This window comes from Podarcis filfolensis, assembly GCF_964270895.1.
Source record: "Podarcis filfolensis genome assembly, chromosome: 9".
Lineage (NCBI taxonomy): Eukaryota > Metazoa > Chordata > Lepidosauria > Squamata > Lacertidae > Podarcis > Podarcis filfolensis.
In genome coordinates this window covers 77,588,897-77,606,030 of record NC_139610.1, presented here as the reverse complement: position 1 = coordinate 77,606,030, position 17,134 = coordinate 77,588,897, and the positions used below count along the sequence as shown (strand labels likewise).

At 47.8% G+C, this 17,134-nt stretch overlaps 1 protein-coding gene across 1 annotated transcript; it reads left to right on the top strand.

Annotated features, from left to right (window-relative positions):
• The first annotated feature begins 2,516 nt into the window (after positions 1-2,516).
• LOC310742380 (interleukin-12 subunit beta-like) lies at positions 2,517-16,899 on the top strand. The gene is made up of 8 exons (XM_083571803.1): positions 2,517-2,575; positions 2,700-2,814; positions 4,892-5,031; positions 6,869-7,123; positions 8,737-8,848; positions 9,135-9,322; positions 14,223-14,389; positions 16,166-16,899. Exons 3-8 carry the CDS (start codon positions 4,956-4,958, stop codon positions 16,283-16,285), a joined length of 918 nt encoding a protein of 305 aa, XP_083427929.1. The 5' UTR covers positions 2,517-2,575; positions 2,700-2,814; positions 4,892-4,955; the 3' UTR covers positions 16,286-16,899.
• Positions 16,900-17,134: the final 235 nt, after the last annotated feature.

The window sequence follows — 17,134 nt, the reverse complement described above, 5'->3', positions numbered from 1 at the left end:
ATGCGTTGTACAAACACAAAGAATGGCAAGGACCATAAGGGGGGGCACTATAGACAGCCCCTTACTTATTTAAACATCATGGCTGCTGTGCGGGTAGAGGCAGGCTGAGCAGGATGGGGCCAAGCCTTGAGCCTGGGGGTTGTCCCCATCTGCCTCTGCCCTAAGCCCCTTCCCTTCTCACCAAGAAGATGAGAGAGCAGGCCTTCTCTGTGGTGGCTCCTCACTTGTGGGATGTTCCCCCAGGGAGGCTCATCTGGAACTTTCCTTTCATTTCTTTAAGTGCCAGGCAAAAACATGCCTCTCCTCCCAGGCCTTCGGCTAATTAAACAATTTGTGGCTTTTTAAACTGTGCTGGTTTTGTGAGGTGCAAGTGACTCTCAGGCTTTGGGAAACTGGTAAATAATAAACAATCAGAGCCTGCAGGATCAGGTCACTGGGGGCCCATCTAGTCCAGCATCCATGCAGATGCCCTTTCTGTGAAACCCAGAGGCAGGATTCCAGCACACGAGGCCCCTCCCCTCCTGTGGCTTCTGGCCACATTTATTCAGTGGCATGTGCTGCCTCTGGCCCTGAGATCAGGGAGTACCCATCCCAGCCAGTAGTCACAATCCCTGACCTTTAAAGCATCGTAATGGGTGGATGTTCTGCGCAAGGAGCTGTTACCAGTCCAGCTTCACATAAGCCCCCCTCCCCGCCTTGTAGCTGGTCTTGCTGGTCCTTCTTCAGCCGTGGGGCCTTGGCCTGGGGCTTGGGGGAGTCATAGGGCAAGTTACTCAGAGCATCTCATGGCCATTGGGCATCTGATGAAGGCAGGAGTGAATCAAGCATCCCTTTGACCCTGGTGGGGGCTGAGCAGGGGATCACACCCCCACCCCCGTGAAACATGGCACTAAGTGGAGAGATGAGGAAACCCCACCCCCCAACCCACTCCCTGTTGCTGCAAAGGCTCAGAGGAAGGAGCGGCTCTTTGTCCTCACCCTCTAGGCGGGGGGGGGGGAGGAGGCAGGTGTGCTTATTATTTAATGTCATAAAATTTATACACTGAGGTCCAGCATCGAGGGCCTCCCTGCGAGAAGTGAGGTTACAGGGAACCAGGCAGAGGGCCTTCTCGGTGGTGGCGTCCGCCCTGTGGAACACCCTCCCATCAGAGGGAAATAAACAACTATCTGACTTTTAGAAGACATCTGAAGGCAGCCCTGTTTAGGAAGTTTTTAATGTTTGATGTTTGATCATGTTTTTAATATTATGTTGGAAGCAGCCCAGTGTGGCTGGGGAGGCCTGGCCAGATGGGCGGGGTATAAGTAATAAATTACTACTACTGCTACTACGCAATGACAAACCTAGACAGCATCTTAAAAAGCAGAGACATCACCTTGCCAACAAAGGTCCGTATAGTAAAAGCTCTGGTTTTCCCAGTAGTGATGTATGGAAGTGAGAGCTGGACCATAAAGAAGGCTGATCGCCGAAGAATTAATGCTTTTGAATTCTGGCGCTGGAGGAGACTCTGGAGAGTCCCATGGACTGCAAGAAGATCAAACCTCTCCATTCTGAAGGAAATCAGCCCTGAGTGCTCACTGGAAGGACAGATCCTGAAGCTGAGACTCCAATACTTTGGCCACCTCATGAGAAGAGAAGACTCCCTGGAAAAGACCCTGATGTTGGGAAAGATGGAGGGCACAAGGAGAAGGGGACGACAGAGGACGAGATGGTGGGACAGTGTTCTCGAAGAGACCAGCATGAGTTTGACCAAACTGCGGGAGGTAGTGGAAGACAGGAGGGCCTGGCATGCTCTGGTCCAGGGGGTCACGAAGAGTTGGACACGACTAAACGACTAAACACTACTACTACTACTATAATACATTGCTAGATTAAAAATACAACAACAACCTCAAAGTGGTTTACAAAAAGATAAAATAATAAAATTGAGGGAAAAGCACAACACTTTTAAAAACATACAAAAAATAAAATACTGAAACAGATTAAAATTCACTGGCTTTCTAAACGTCTAGACAGATTTCTCAAAACAGGAATGTTTTTAGCAGGCACTGAAAAGAGCAGCAGGGAGTTCCAAAGTTTAAGTGCTGCCGCATTGAACAACCGAGTTATTACGGATGTAGAATTGGTATTTGTATCTGAAGAAGTGTGCATGCACACGAATGCTTATACCAAGAACAAATTTAGTTGGTCTCCAAGGTGCTACAGGACAAATTTTATATTTTTATATATATTTCGACTGAGTCAGACCAACGCGGCTACTTACCTGAATCTGGTTTTACGTTTGTGGCCAGTTCTGCTGATCAAAGCAATTGAGTGGGCACCTGTGGGGGGCAAGGCCATCTCATAGGAAAACTGCTCCCACGTGGTTAAGGGCTTTATATATGAACAATAACACCTTGAACTTGGCCAGGTAGCAAATGGGCAACCAGTACAGATCTCTGAGCACTGTGTGTGTTGTGCAGGTGAGGGCACAAAGGGCACAACGGTCTGGCACTGCAGCGGACGGGCAGCCCTGAGCCACCCACACCCCACACCCTGCCCCATTTGGGGCCAGGGCTTGCTTGGGCTGTGGCTGTAGGTGTGGCAGTTCCTCCAGAGCTGAATCTGTCCTTCCCCTGGGAAGGAAGGGGGTGGTGGCTGGCCTGTGGGTGGGTGTGGGCCCAGAAGGGGGCGGTGATGGGTTATCTCTCCCTCCTCCTCAGCTCTGTGGTCTGGGGAGATTTTCCTTGCCCACTCACTAACCTCCTCCCTGCAGGACAGGCAATATAAGACAGGTCTCCTTCTCAGCCCTCAGGCACACACAGCAGCAGCCTGAAGGTAAGGGCTCTCTTTGGGAGGGGCGGTCCTGGGTCTCTGGGCTGCAACCTGCTTTGGGAAGGGGGCTTTGTGAGGCAGGCAGGGCCGGATTGAGGTTTGATGTGGCCCTCAGCTACTGAAGGTAACAGGGCCCTTTCTATGTCCAGCTGTCCTTCGTCAACAACAGATTGTCACTGTTTTTTGTGTTGAATAGATGCTAGATGGTAATTTATGGACCTAAGAGGTATCTCAAGCCATTTGCACAGAACAAAATATGTATTTTATCAAAGCAATTGTTGAACTGAGATACAATTAATAAGAAGTATATTAATAGTGAAATAATTACTAAGCTCTAACTTAAAATGATTTTTTATTCATAACAAACTTAATAATGCAAACACATTGGCATTTGGCAATAACAAAAGCTCCTTTAGAAACACAATTTACAAAGACTCATAATCTATTTTATTTGGTTTTTTATCTTATATTTTGGAAATGTACATCCAGGTTTTTTCCCCTATAAATTTTTTGGGGCCCCCCAAGAGAGTGGGGCCCTAAGCTATAGCTTGTTTATCATATACGTAAATCCGGCACTGGGTGCAGGGTCTGTCCAGTGGGAGCAGCCGGCTTCTGGGTACAGGCTTTGGAAGAGGGCTACCCAAAAGGTTGGGGGGAACTGGCTGTGTGGGGAACTCTGAGGGCAAAGGTCTGAGCGACATTTCGGAGGCGGGCAGCAGAACCCCAAGCTCCCAGGGAGGTTCATGGGCAACTCAGCAGGAGAGCGCCAAAACAGAGGGCAAGAAGGAAGAAAAGGCAGTTGTGGGGTGGAGGCCTAGGATCCGTGGGACCTGGAGATGAGGCCCCCAGCCTGCAGCTGTGTCCACAGGGAGCCCCTTGAGCAGCCTCCTCTCAGGACAACCAGCCAGAAAGTCCTTCACGCAGTGCAGAGTTAACCTATGGAGCTTTCTTCTCCCGTGGGAAGCAGGGCTGGCCACCAACCCTGATGGCTTTAAAAGGGGATTAGACAAACTCATGGTGTGGTGGGACTGTCTGTTAGCGAATGAATTTTGGAAACAGATTGGTATAGAAATATTGGGAATTGTGGGAAAGAGGAAATAACTAAATTAATGGCTCTTATTACCCTGAGTAGTACCAAGTTAAAAACAAAAGAGGAATGCAAATGGGTAAAATTGATGGTAATTGCAGCCAGACAGGTTAAAGCAAGTAATTGGAAAAATGCAGAAGAGCTAGGGGTGAAGCAATGGAGGAAAAAACTGAATAATCTTATAATTTTAGAATACCTAACTGTGAAGATACGTAGAATGAAAGGGTTTAAGGTCAGTGAGAAAGAGGAGGATTGGTTTGAGAAGATATTGAATTATTTGAGTAGTTTGAACAATTTGGGGCAATTAAAATGTTAAAAGTTAAATAAACCTTGTGGAAGGAGGAGTGTTAAGGTATATAGAAGTATACATATGGTTAATTTGAATATGTTATTATTGAATATTATTGAATATGTATATTATTGAATATGTATATTATTGAATATTGTATACCCAATGTATCAGCCACCTGGGGGGTTTCACTGTTTGTGTTTTGGTAGTAGGTAATTTTTTAATTTTTTTAAGACAAACTCATGGTGAAGACTAGGGCTATCAGTGGCTACTAGCCAGGATGGCTCTGCTCTGCGCAGCAATGCTTCTGCATGCCAGTTAGTGGGAGCCACAGGAGGGGGGGGCGTGTTGGTCTTGTGCCCAGTCCTGCTTGTGGGTTCCCATTAGGCTGGCACTGTGAGAACAAGTGCTGGACTAGTTGAGCAAGTTCTTTTGATGCTCTTAGGAGTCTCATTTCCTGAAGGGGGGAGAGGGGGGTGCAGAGCCTTTGCTCCCAAGAGGTGGCTGGAAGCAAGGGCAGGCACCCCCATTGGGCAGTGGGTTTTCCATGCCCCCGAGAGAGGCAGAGGGTGGAGGCAGACAGGTGGAGTGGGGTCAAGATGCTGCTGGAAGTCTCTGGCCCTGACCCTGGTGGGCTGCTGGTGGTCCCTGTCTGGAGAGATTTGGGTTTCCCCTTTGGTCATTTTGTCTTCCTTCCTGGGCAGGATCCTCTCCCCTTACCTTCACTGCCCTTGTCTCCAGCGGAGTCTCTCCTCACGCGGCCTGAAGATGATGCCCATGACGTTGCTGGCCCTGCTGGGCATGGCGCTCATCGCAGAAGCCTCCGTGGCTTTTCCCGCCAACTGTAAGTGCCCCAGAGGCAAGCCCCATCTCAGGGGCCCAGAAGGGAAGGGAGGGGGATGGAGTGTGGTCCACAAAGGGCTGTGTGTCTCTGCTTGAATCTGCGCACAGAGATGCACAGAAGGAGGGAGAGAAAAGCAGGCTGCACACAGATGTGCTGTGTAGCTCCTGTGCGTGCCCCCATCCCAGGAATTTTGGGGGGGGGGCTGTAATTGCTCAGTGGGACTTCCCTCATACTTGATCTGGAACCTGCAGTTAGGGCAGAATGCTGCAGCACAATTGCTGGCAAGAGCGTGGCCTTGTCAGCATCTAACTTCTGTACTCAGAGGTCTGCACCGGTTTAATAATAATAATAATAATAATAATAATAATAATAATTTATACCCCGCCCATCTGATGGGGTTTCCCCAGCCACTCTGGGCAGCTCCCAACAGAATATTAAAAAACATTAAAAACTTCCCTAAATAGGTTTGAGGGATGTGGGTGGCGCTGTGGTCTAAACCACAGAGCCTAGGGATTGCCGATCCGAAGGTCGGCAGTTCGATTCCCCACAACAGGGTGAGCTCCCATTGCTCAGTCCCTGCTCCTGCCCACCTAGCAGTTCGAAAGCACGTCAAAGTGTAAGTAGATAAATAGGTACCGCTCTGGCGGGAAGGTAAACGGTGTTTCCATTCACTGCTCTGGTTCACCAGAAGCGGTTTAGTCCTGCTGGCCACATGACCCGGAAGCTCTCTGAGGACAAACACTGGCTCCCTCAGCCAGTAAAGCAAGATGAATGCTGCAACCCCAGAGTCATCTGCAACTGGACCTAACAGTCAGGGGTCCCAGTTACCTTTAAACAGGTTTGGGCCAAGTTCGAGGTGTTACTGTTCAAGGTATTACAAAGCCCTTGAAAACTTGGGACCAGTTTACCTGTGAGATCGCCTGACGCCACAGGTGACCACTCAACCACTTCAATCAGCACTGCTACAGATGCCACATAATACCCCCATTCCTAAGAATGCAATCATTTGGTCTGGCAGCACCTACACTTTGGAACTCCCTGCCTATTGACATCAAGCAAGCGCCTTTCTTTATTCTCCTTTCTGCGCCTTTTAAAAACATTCTTGTTTAGACAAGCCTACCAAAATAGGTAGAGGGTTGACCTAAATTTTAAGCTGCTTTAGCATTTTAAACTTTTTGTATATTTTAAAGCATTGTTGTAAATTTCTGTCGATTTTCTTGTTTTATCCTTTTGTAAACTGCTTTGTGAGTTTGCTTTTGCTTTTTTTTACAGTCAGGCGCTGCATAAATTTTATGAAATAAATAAATAAATAAATAAATACCATATTTTTTCGCTCTGTAAGACGCACCAGACCACAAGACGCACCTAGTTTTTGGAGGAGGAAAACAAGAAAAAAATATATTCTGAATCTCAGAAGCCAGAACAGCAAGAGGGATCACTGCACAGTGAAAGCAGCAATCCCTCTTGCTGTTCTGGCTTCTGGGATAGCTGCGCAGCCTGCATTCGCTCCATAAGATGCACACACATTTCCCCTTACTTTTTAGGAGGGAAAAAGTGAGTCTTATAGAGCAAAAAATACGGTAAATAGGGCAGGAGCTGCCCTATAATAATAATAATTTTTTTGTATGTCACCCATCTGATTGGGTTGCCCCAGCCACTCTGGGCTGCTTCCAGCCATTAGAAGACCACAGTGCCCTGGCCGAGGGAGGGGGGTGCCCTCAGTGCAGTCCTCCCAGCCTGGAGTCTTGGCGTCCCAAACTTCTCATGAAGGGGCGCTTCCCCACCGCAGCCCTTCTGCCACTGCTTCCCCCCCAATTCTCTCTCTTCCCGCCCCCAGTGCAGGTTGGGGACATCAATGAGAAGGTGAACCTGACGTGCGACGCCCCGGCAGGGCAGCGGGTGAGCTGGGAAGTGGAGGACGGAGCCCTGGTGGAGATGGAGGAGCTGCCACCCTGGGGGCACCTTCTGCGCGTCGGCCCGCTGGACCTCGCCTCCGCCCGCAACTACACCTGCCGGGGAGCTGCAGGACAGGTGCTGCGCAGAACCTTTCTGGCTGTGCATGACCCAGACTTCCCCCTATTCCTCCGAAAAGGTGAGCAGGGGATAAGGGGACCCCTTGGGAGCCTTCGCAGAATCTGCGCCTTCATTGGGCTCCGACATTACAGCCGGGGCGGGCAAGTCGGGACCTGTCTTTGGCCATTTGGATCATAGGATTGTTATAAGAAATGGGCTTGGCTTGAACAGCCTAACTCCAGCCAAGGAGTTAGAATCCCTTGAGGTCAGCAATTGCTCAGAGATTTAAACAGGGGCTACGCGGGTGTCACTGTGGGTTAAACCACAGAGCTTAGGACTTGCCGATCAGAAGGTCGGCGGTTCGAATCCCTGCAATGGGGTGAGCTCCCGTTGCTCGGTCCCTGCTCCTGCCCACCTAGTAGTTCGAAAGCACGTCAAAGTGCAAGTAGATAAATAGGTACCACTCCGGCGGGAAGGTAAACGGCGTTTCCGTGCGCTGCTCTGGTTCGCCAGAAGGGGCTTAGTCCTGCTGGCCACATGACCCGGAAGCTGTTCGCCGGCTCCCTTGGCCAGTAAAGCAAGATGAGCGCTGCAACCCCAAAGTCGTCCGCGACTGGACCTAATGGTCAGGGGTCCCTTTACCTTAACTTTACAACCAGTTGAGAGGAAGCAAGGAATCTTTATTGCACCTGTTGCAACTGAGTCTCCCCCCTCACCCTTGCAAGGAGGTGAGGAGCCCCCAACACACGTGTGCAACAACTTAAAAAGCCCATAAATTATCCGCCCCCTGGGCATAAAGACCACCTCAAAATGGAACATCAAGGTAATAGAAAAGGGTTGTCCAAGAAGCCCTGAGCAGGCGCCAAGATCCTGTTTTCCAATTTGCTTTCCAGCTTGTCAATGAAGATACTTTGTTAATGGCTCTTCCTGGCCTGTCTGATACATTCTATCCGTTCCTTTACATATGGTAAATACTCTTGGCCCCTGAGCCCATTGACGCAAGCCTTGCCCCAGTCATAAACAAAGGACCTTCATGTTGACAGGGCTGCCCGTCTTGGACTGGTCCAACCAGTTTGCAGACTGGCGATCATCCGCACTACCTCTAGGCCAAAGAGGGCCAGATTTGATGAAGTGAAGGGCCGTGAGGGCCGAAGTTGTTGAGCTTTATAGGATTGAAGTTGTCAAGGTTTCTTTGGGGATTTTACCCCAGGAAATAAAGTGCCACAGGGGCCAAATTAAACCGACCGGCGGGCTGGATTAGGCCCTCAAAACGGACTTTGGACATGCCTGATCTAGGCGTTCCTGCCTAAAGAAGTGGTCAGAAGAGATCAGCGAGTCTAAACATGGCTTTTCCACTTCCTATAATATTTCGGCCCCGGCTTCATTCCTAAATTGTAACTTTTCGTTCATAAAACCCAAGGAACGGGCCGTAGATGGACTATTTCTCACGGGCGCTCCTGCAGGGGGCGCTGTTGCGCAAGTGGAGACGCGTGAAAGGCGCCACGAAGCCCGATTGTCTTGTGAGAGCCATAGAACTGTAGCGCTGGAGGGGAACCCCAAAGGTCATCCAGCTCAACCCCCTGCAATGCGGAAATCACAGCTCAAAGATCCCCGACAGGCTCCTTCTCCAGCAGCGGGAAGGGCAAGGCAGTCGCCAGGGTCCCTGTTAACCACTCTGCCCGCTCCCTGCAGCTGGAAAGGCAGAAGCTGAGGTGACCTGCGAGGCGCCGTCGTACAGAGGCACCTTCAGCTGCTGGTGGAAGACTCAGCACCCAGCCGCCTTCCGTGCCCGCCTGCGCCGCAAGTGAGTACCGAGCCTCCCCTCCTCGCTTTGAGGCAGGACCTCTTTGAAGGGCCTGGAACATCTGAAGCATCAGGGGAAACGGGGAGGAGGGCGAGAGGGCTGACCCCCACCCCCTCACGGCCACCAGCCAGCCAGGCACCACCTCTTTCGGGCGGGGTCGGATGGAGCTTGCCAGCTGGCAGCTTTGAGCCCCAGGACCTCTCGCTTTAGGACCCCCTCCCTCTCAGCGTCATAGGATTGGAACAGCCCCTCCCAAGGCTCCTCAATGGCTTTTCTGTCTCCGCAGAGGACCCGGCTCTGCGCGCTGCCCCGCGAGAGAAGTGTCTGCCTCCCCGGGCGAGGTGCGCCTCCTGCTGGAGGACTGCTCCCCCTGCCCTTCCGGGGAGAAGACGGAGCTGGAGCTGGAGCTGGAGGGGCTGGGCGAAGACGGCAGCTACGAGGCTCTCCGGAGGGACGTCGTCATCCAGGACATCGGTAGGGACGCCAGACCGGCCCTCCCCACCCCGCTCCAGAATCCAAAGGAGGCAGGAGGAGAAGCCCAGCAGCTGCCTTTGGAGGCCAAGCAAAAGGACACCCGCAGAACTAGGGCAGGATCACAGTGTGGGAAGGGACCCCCAGAGGCCATCCAGTCTGACCCCGGCACTGCTGGGGCTGCTAAGTAACTGGGGCAGTTGGGACTGCCTGTATGGAATGGCTCTATGGGCAGGGACATTTCAGAGGGACATTTCCTCATCGAACCTCTGAGCAAGAGCCTCCTGAAGCTTCAGCCTGGTCTCTCCCCCCACCACACGTTGGACCCCCAGCAGCCCTTGCAGCCAGTGCGGCTCTTGATGGCTGGTGCTGATGGGAGTTTAAAACATGGGGGGGGCAGCAGCTTGGGAGGGGGCAAGGTTGCTTTTAAGTATGAAAAGCAGATGGTGTCAGTCCCTGCAGTTCTGCTGTCAGGGATTTCTCTTTTTTTTTATAAGATATTTTATTAGCATTTTCCATTTTTTACAAACAATTAAAACAAAAAATTAAAAACAAAAAACAAAAAAAACACATAACGTTCAAAACTTATTTTTCAATAACATCTTTCACTGACCTCCTCATACCTCCCCTTCTTGTATTCCAGTTCGAATTGTTTATCCAGCAAATCCTTATCTCCCAGCATTGCAATTAAACCCCTTATTTTCTAACCATCCTCTTATATTATTATATCTTAAGCTCTTGATTATTTACCAAGAAAAAGGGGACCATTTTTTAGATAAATTTATTGTCATTGTCCGTATATACACAGTATACACAACAACGAAAATCAAACAACCCCCCAAAGACCGGGTTCACATACACATTTACACGTATCTCCAACACTCTCATCCTATTCAGACATAATCTATAAAACATAACATAATCCAGAATATAACATAACCTATTTAAAGGCATAACATAACCTAAAACCTATCTCATTCCTTCCTACTCCCTGCTTGCTATTTCTTGCAACTGGCCCTGAGATCATTATTTAGTGCAATCAGAGCTCTTGGATAGAAACTATTCAGAAGGCGTGTGGTTCGTGTTTTCATTGTCCTATATCTTCTGCCCGAAGGCAACAGTTCAAAGAAGTTGTGAGCAGGATGGGTGGGATCTCTCAGGATATTGTGTGACTTCTTCAAAGTGCGAGACGTGAAGATCTCATCCAGGGTTGGTAGTTGGAGCCCAATAACATTCTGGGCAATTTTAATTATTCTCTGTAAAGCTTTTTTATCCGTTTCGGAGCTGCTCCCATACCACGATAATACACTATAAGTTAAGACGCTCTCGATGGTACTGTGATAATAGGACAGAAGTAGGTGCTGAGATAGATTCAGTCCCCTGAGCATTCTCAGGAAATACAACCTCCCCTGCACCTTCCTCACAACCATATTAATATTTGCAGTCCATGAGAGGTCCTCAGAGATATAAATGCCCAGGTATTTAAAACTACCAACCCTCTCCACCTCCTCGCCATTTATGTACAATGGTAAAAATACACTTTTCTTTCTCCTAAAGTCAATTATGAGTTCTTTGGTTTTTTTGGTGTTAAGCATAAGATTGTTTTCTTTACACCATTGAATTAACCCCTGTACTTCTTTCCTATAAGCAGTCTCATTGTTCTCACTAATGAGCCCCACCACTGTTGTATCATCCGCAAATTTGATGATTGTGTTGGACTTATACAGTGGGGTGCAATCAAATGTGTACAGGGAATAGAGAAAGGGACTTAGCACACATCCCTGAGGGGCTCCTGTGCTTAATACTAGAGTAGAAGAATAGTAAGGTCCCATTCTCACTGTCTGCGGCCTATCAGTCAAGAAATTCCTTACCCACAGACAGATCTTCTGATGTATACCCAAATTGGTCATTTTAAGAAATAACCTGTCTGGCAGAATTGTATTGAAGGCAGAACTGTAGTCCACAAACAACAGCCTTGCGTAGGTTCCCTGTCGTTCTAGGTGACTCAGTACAGTATGGACAGCGATGGAAATAGCATCATCAGTAGATCTGTTTCTTCTGTATGCAAACTGGTACGGGTCTAGAGTGGATGGAAGACCAGCCTTAATATGATCTAGCACCAATCTCTCAAAACATTTCATAACAACAGATGTTAGAGCTATTGGTCTATAGTCATATTTTCATATTCTTATTGCCATTACAGCTAGAAACCAATTAATTTCAATCCTGCATCATTCAACATTCATTAATATTACAATATTTTTGTAGATAATCCTTGAATCTCTTCCATTCTTCTTCTGCCGACTCTTCTCCCTGGTCACGGATTCTGCCAGTCATTTCTGCCAATCCCATAAAGTCAATCAACTTCGTTTGCCATTCTTCCAGAGTGGGTAAATCTTGCGTCTTCCAATACTTTGCGATGAGTATTCTTGCTGCTGTTGTGGCGTACATAAAGAAAGTTCTATCCTTTTTCGACACCAATTGGCCAACCATGCCCAAGAGAAAGGCCTCTGGTTTCTTCAGGAAGGTATATTTAAATACCTTTTTCAATTCATTATAAATCATTTCCCAGAAAGCCTTAATCTTTGGGCACGTCCACCAAAGGTGAAAGAATGTACCTTCAGTTTCTTTACATTTCCAACATTTATTATCGGGCAGATGATATATTTTTGCAAGCTTGACTGGGGTCATGTACCACCTGTATATCATTTTCATAATATTTTCTCTTAAGGCATTACATGCTGTAAATTTCATACCTGTGGTCCACAACTGTTCCCAGTCAGCAAACATAATGTTATGTCCAACATCTTGTGCCCATTTAATCATAGCAGATTTCACCGTTTCATCCTGAGTATTCCATTTCAACAGCAAGTTATACATCTTTGACATAATCTTAGTTTTGGGTTCTAACAGTTCTGTTTCTAATTTTGATTTTTCCACCTGGAAGCCGAATTTCTTATCCAAATTAAACGCCTCCATTATCTGAAAGTAATGTAACCAGTCTCGCACTTTATTTTTTAACTTCTCAAAACTCTGAAGTTTCCATCTATCTCCTTCTTGTTCCAAAATCTCCCAATATTTCGGCCATTTGGCCTCCATATTGAGCTTTTTCTGAGCTTTCGCTTCCATTGGTGACAACCACCTTGGGGTTTTATTTTCCTATAAATCTTTGTATCTTATCCAAACATTAAACAATGCTCTCCTGACAATATGGTTTTTAAATGCTTTATGCGCTTTAACCTTGTCATACCACAAATATGCATGCCACCCAAAAACATTGTTAAAACCTTCTAAATCCAAAGTGTCTGTGTTCTCAAGAAGTAGCCAGTCTTTCAGCCAGCAAAATGCTGCTGCTTCATAGTAAAGTTTTAAGTCTGGCAGGGCAAATCCACCCATTTCTTTTGCATCAGTTAATATCTTAAATTTTATTCTTGGTTTCTTGCCCTGCCAGACAAATTTAGAAATGTCTCTCTGCCACTTCTTGAAACAGTCCATCTTGTCCACGATTTGCAATGTTTGAAACAAAAATAACATTCTAGGCAATACATTCATCTTTATAACTGCAATTCGACCCAACAAGGAAAGCTTCAAATTTGACCAAATTTCTAAATCTTTTTTCACTTCCATCCAACATTTTTCATAATTATCTTTAAACAAATTCCCATTTTTAGCTGTCATATTGATCCCCAGGTATTTCACTTTGTTCACAACCATTAAACCTGTTTCATTCTGAAACTTCTCTCTTTCAATCGGTGTTAAGTTTTTCTCTAAAACCTTAGTTTTTGACTTATTCAGTTTAAATCCTGCCACTTGGCCAAATTCTTGAATTAGTTCTAAAACTCTTTTAGTACTAGATTCTGGCTCCTGTAAGGTCAAGACTAGATCATCTGCAAATGCTCTCAGTTTATACTGTTTGGCTCCGACCTGTATACCTTTAACCAACCGGTCCCTTCTAATCATGTTCTGCAGGGCCTCCAAGACCGAAATAAAAAGTAATGGGGAAATTGGGCATCCCTGTCGTGTCCCTTTCTCTATCTTAAATTGTTCCGTTACCACATTATTTACAATTAATTTAGCCTTTTGTTCAGAATATATTGCACCTATACCATTCTCAAAACCTTGGCCTACCCCCATAGCCTGTAAGTTCTTTTTCATAAAACTCCAAGAGATATTGTCAAAGGGATTTCTCTTGCTGCTGACCTTCTGCACAGCTTATCCTGCAGGGGAGCTGTGGTCTTGCAAAGAGCTCTGCTTCCACTAACATATCATATTCTGCTTTTTTGTGGGGGGGGGGGAGTTAACTGAGAAGCACCTGACTGGCTGGGAATGCCTCAACCAAAAGATCAACACCTGCTGATGGTTCCCAAAGTGGGTGGTAGGGGGATTTTAGAGGGATTCAAAGTGGTAAGGGGGCAGCCAGGGGGCAAATGGCTCTCAGACTTTGAAAAACTGGTATCACGCTGGATCAAATGAATTCTGTTGAATTAATCAAACTAAATTTTTAGTTATTAAATTCATATACCACCCTTTGTCCAAAGATCACAACATGACAATACAAGATTAAAACACAAAATACATAATAAAAACTGGGGGCAGGGGAGCAATTGTTGACGGTTTTGAATTTAATTGTGTTATCTTCCTCAGTGGGTTGTACAAACCGCTATTTTGAGAAATGCTTTTCATAGGTTGGGTGGTGCTGGGGATGAGTTTGTGGCACCAAAGTGGCAGCAGCCTGAATAATATTTGGGAACCTCTGATCTAGCTGATCTGGGCCTCTCAGTAGTGAAAGGCAGTAGCAGAAGGCTGGTCAGAGGGGCCCTACTGTGGCCCCTCCAAAGGCAGAGGAGGGAGGGAGGGGGCCCTGGGTGAAGCCTGATGGCTCTTCTCATCCCTCCCCTTGCAGTGAAGCCAGACCCGCCAGAGAAGCTGACCATCCACAAGGAGTCGGGGGCCAAGCTGAAGCTCAGCTGGGCTCCCCCGGCCTCTTGGCACTGCGCCTTCGCCTACTTCCCTCTGCGCTACCGCCTGAAACTGGAACATTACGATGGCACCCAGAAGGAAGTCAGCAGCGTAAGTAGCAAGCTGGTTTTCAATGCCTGTTTCGTCCCTCGTGGGCTGGTTTCCGACCAAACTGGTCAAGGAGATGCAGCTCCTCCCCATGAAGGAAGGTTGCAAAGTTTGGGAGGTTTTACTTTAGAGAAAAGGCAAGTGAGAGACAACATGATACAAGTTTGTAAAATTATGCATGGTGGCCTGGAGAAAATGGATACAGCTTGTTCCCCCTTCTCTCATAACACTAGAAGTTATGGACGTGCGATGAACCTGAACGTAGGGAGATTCAGGACAGAATCATAGTCTATGCAGCACGTAGTCAGCCTATGGAACTCCCTCCCTCAAGAGCCAATGATGGCCTCCAACTTGGATGGCTTTAAAAGAGGATTGGACAAGTGCATGAAGGAGGAGAGGGCTATGGAGGGCTACTAGTCATGATGGCTGAGCTCTGCTCTCCACATTCAGTAAATGCTTCTGAATCCCAGTTGCTGGAAACCACAGGAGGTGAAAGTTGCTCTTGTGCTCCAATCCTACTTGCAGGTTTCCTACAGGCACCTTGCTGTGAGAACAGGATGCTGGACTAGATGGGCCACTGGCCTGATCCAGCAGGTGCTCTTCCTACGTTCTCTGCTTCTTCATAATGTTACATATCAGGATGAAGTTCCAGGCACTTACCTGGGGTCTGTACTTCCTTTGGAAAAGATGGCACTGTAGAGTCTGTGGTGTCTTTATGATATAAGGTTCATCTAAATGCATTTACAGGCTGTGTCTAGATGGAGAGAGTTCATTCAGCTTCTGAGATGGTCCTGTTCTTTCCATTGCTGCAGTTTCAGATTCCAAGAGACCCCAGACATCATGTCTGACCCTCTCTGCAGCATAAAACAGACTTCCTGCCTTTGTGCCCCCCCTCCTCCAACTTGCAAAAGCGACACTTTTTGCCTGTTCAATTCTCTCATTGCTCACTATAAGCCTGGAAATTTCCACCTCCCAAATCCAGATGTGTCATTTACCTTGTTGATGGCTTTCACTGATGGCTAATGACAGGCCACCAGCAGCCTTTGTTCTTCCAGTGATGCCCATCTCAATTAAATCTAACTCTTGTTGAATCCAAGAATTATGGGGGACTTGCACCCACAACATCTGGCACTCAAAACCTACAACAATAACATAACCAGCCACTTTCCCACATGCTCAAAGGAGCTGAGAATGGGTGAGATCTCCTGACCACAAAAGACCGTCCCCTTCCATCATCGCGACTCCCCCACTCACTGCCAGAGTGGGCCAGGCCAAAGTCAAGGGCTCCTCCAGCCCAACAGTCTAATCCCAACATCTTCCAACCAGTTGCCCACAAGTGAGGCACAGTAGCCCCAGCTGACTCCCCTTCTTCTGTTCTTTGTCCCCAGAACCTGATCTTGGAAGGTATACTGCCCTTGTGCAGGGAGGATATAAGGCAAAAGTAGTCAATGTGGCAGCTTCCATTTGCTGCTGGACTCCATCTCCCAGCATCTAGCAATGGTCAAGAATGATGGAAGTTGGAGTCCAGCAACAGCTGAAAAGCTACAATTCCCCAACCCACGTTCTCTGAACTTATCCTGGCTAAGAGCCTCTTGCAAATGGGTTCGCAATACCAGGGTGGGCCTGTGAGCACCACGAACTCTAGCCATGGCCAACGGGAGAAGCTGGGACCCTCTGCTCTGTGGGACCCCCACATCAGAGAACCTCACTCCTCCCCCCAGCAGGCCCTGGCTCTGCCCCTCTTCCAGCCCAGTCACACCTGGTTTGCCCTCCTTACAGGACCAGCTGGAGGAAACCATCAAAGATGCGGAGGCTGTGCATCGTGTGAAGATTCGCTGCCAGGATCCTTTCACCAACTCCATGTGGAGCCTGTGGTCACCCTGGGTCACCCTCCGCTGAGGACGCCTGGGGGGACGCTGCTGCAGCCTCTCTTGGGGGGGCCTCTCCACAGAGGCTGCCTCTCCACAGCAGCCGCCTTGCAAGCCTCCAGCTCTCCAGTGAGCTTCATCTTCCTCCTCCTCCTCTGCTTCTGCACCTCTCCTTTCAGTTGGGGGGCTACTGGTGGGGCAGAATGTATCCTTGTCTCCATCTTGATGCCTGAGAGGTGTGTTTTCAGGAGCCTGTTCCTGGGGCTGCAATCTGTTTCAACTGTTTTTAATTCTGAATCTTAAATCCAGTCATTCATTTATAAATATAGTGGTACCTCGGATTAAGTACTTAATTCGTTCCGGTGGTCCGTTCTTAACCTGAAACTGTTCTTAACCTGAAGCACCACTTTAGCTAATGGGCCTCCTGCTGCTGCCATGCCACCGGAGCACGATTTCTGTTCTCATCCTGAAGCAAAGTTCTTAACCCAAGGTACTATTTCTGGGTTAGAGGAGTCTGTAACCTGAAGCGTATGTAACCTGAAGTGTATGTAACCCGAGGTACCACTGTAAAAAATTTTTATCTCCTGCTGTGCAGTACAGAAAAATACTAAAACTGTTTACAGCAATAAAAATGCAAAACCTTAACCATTTTGGAAGCGTGTACTCTTAATTGCCTGGGGAGGCTGGTGGAATAGAAACTGCTGCAGCACCCCCTGGAGCCTCCTGACAAAGCGGAGGTAATAAATTTACCCCATCCCAGGCCAGTGGGGGGGGGGGGGGAATCAGTCCCAATGTCAAGAATAAAGAGCTGGTCTTCTTTCGTGGCTTCCAATAGATAATCACCTCCTTCCACCAGATAAACCTGGACTCATTAAGTGTG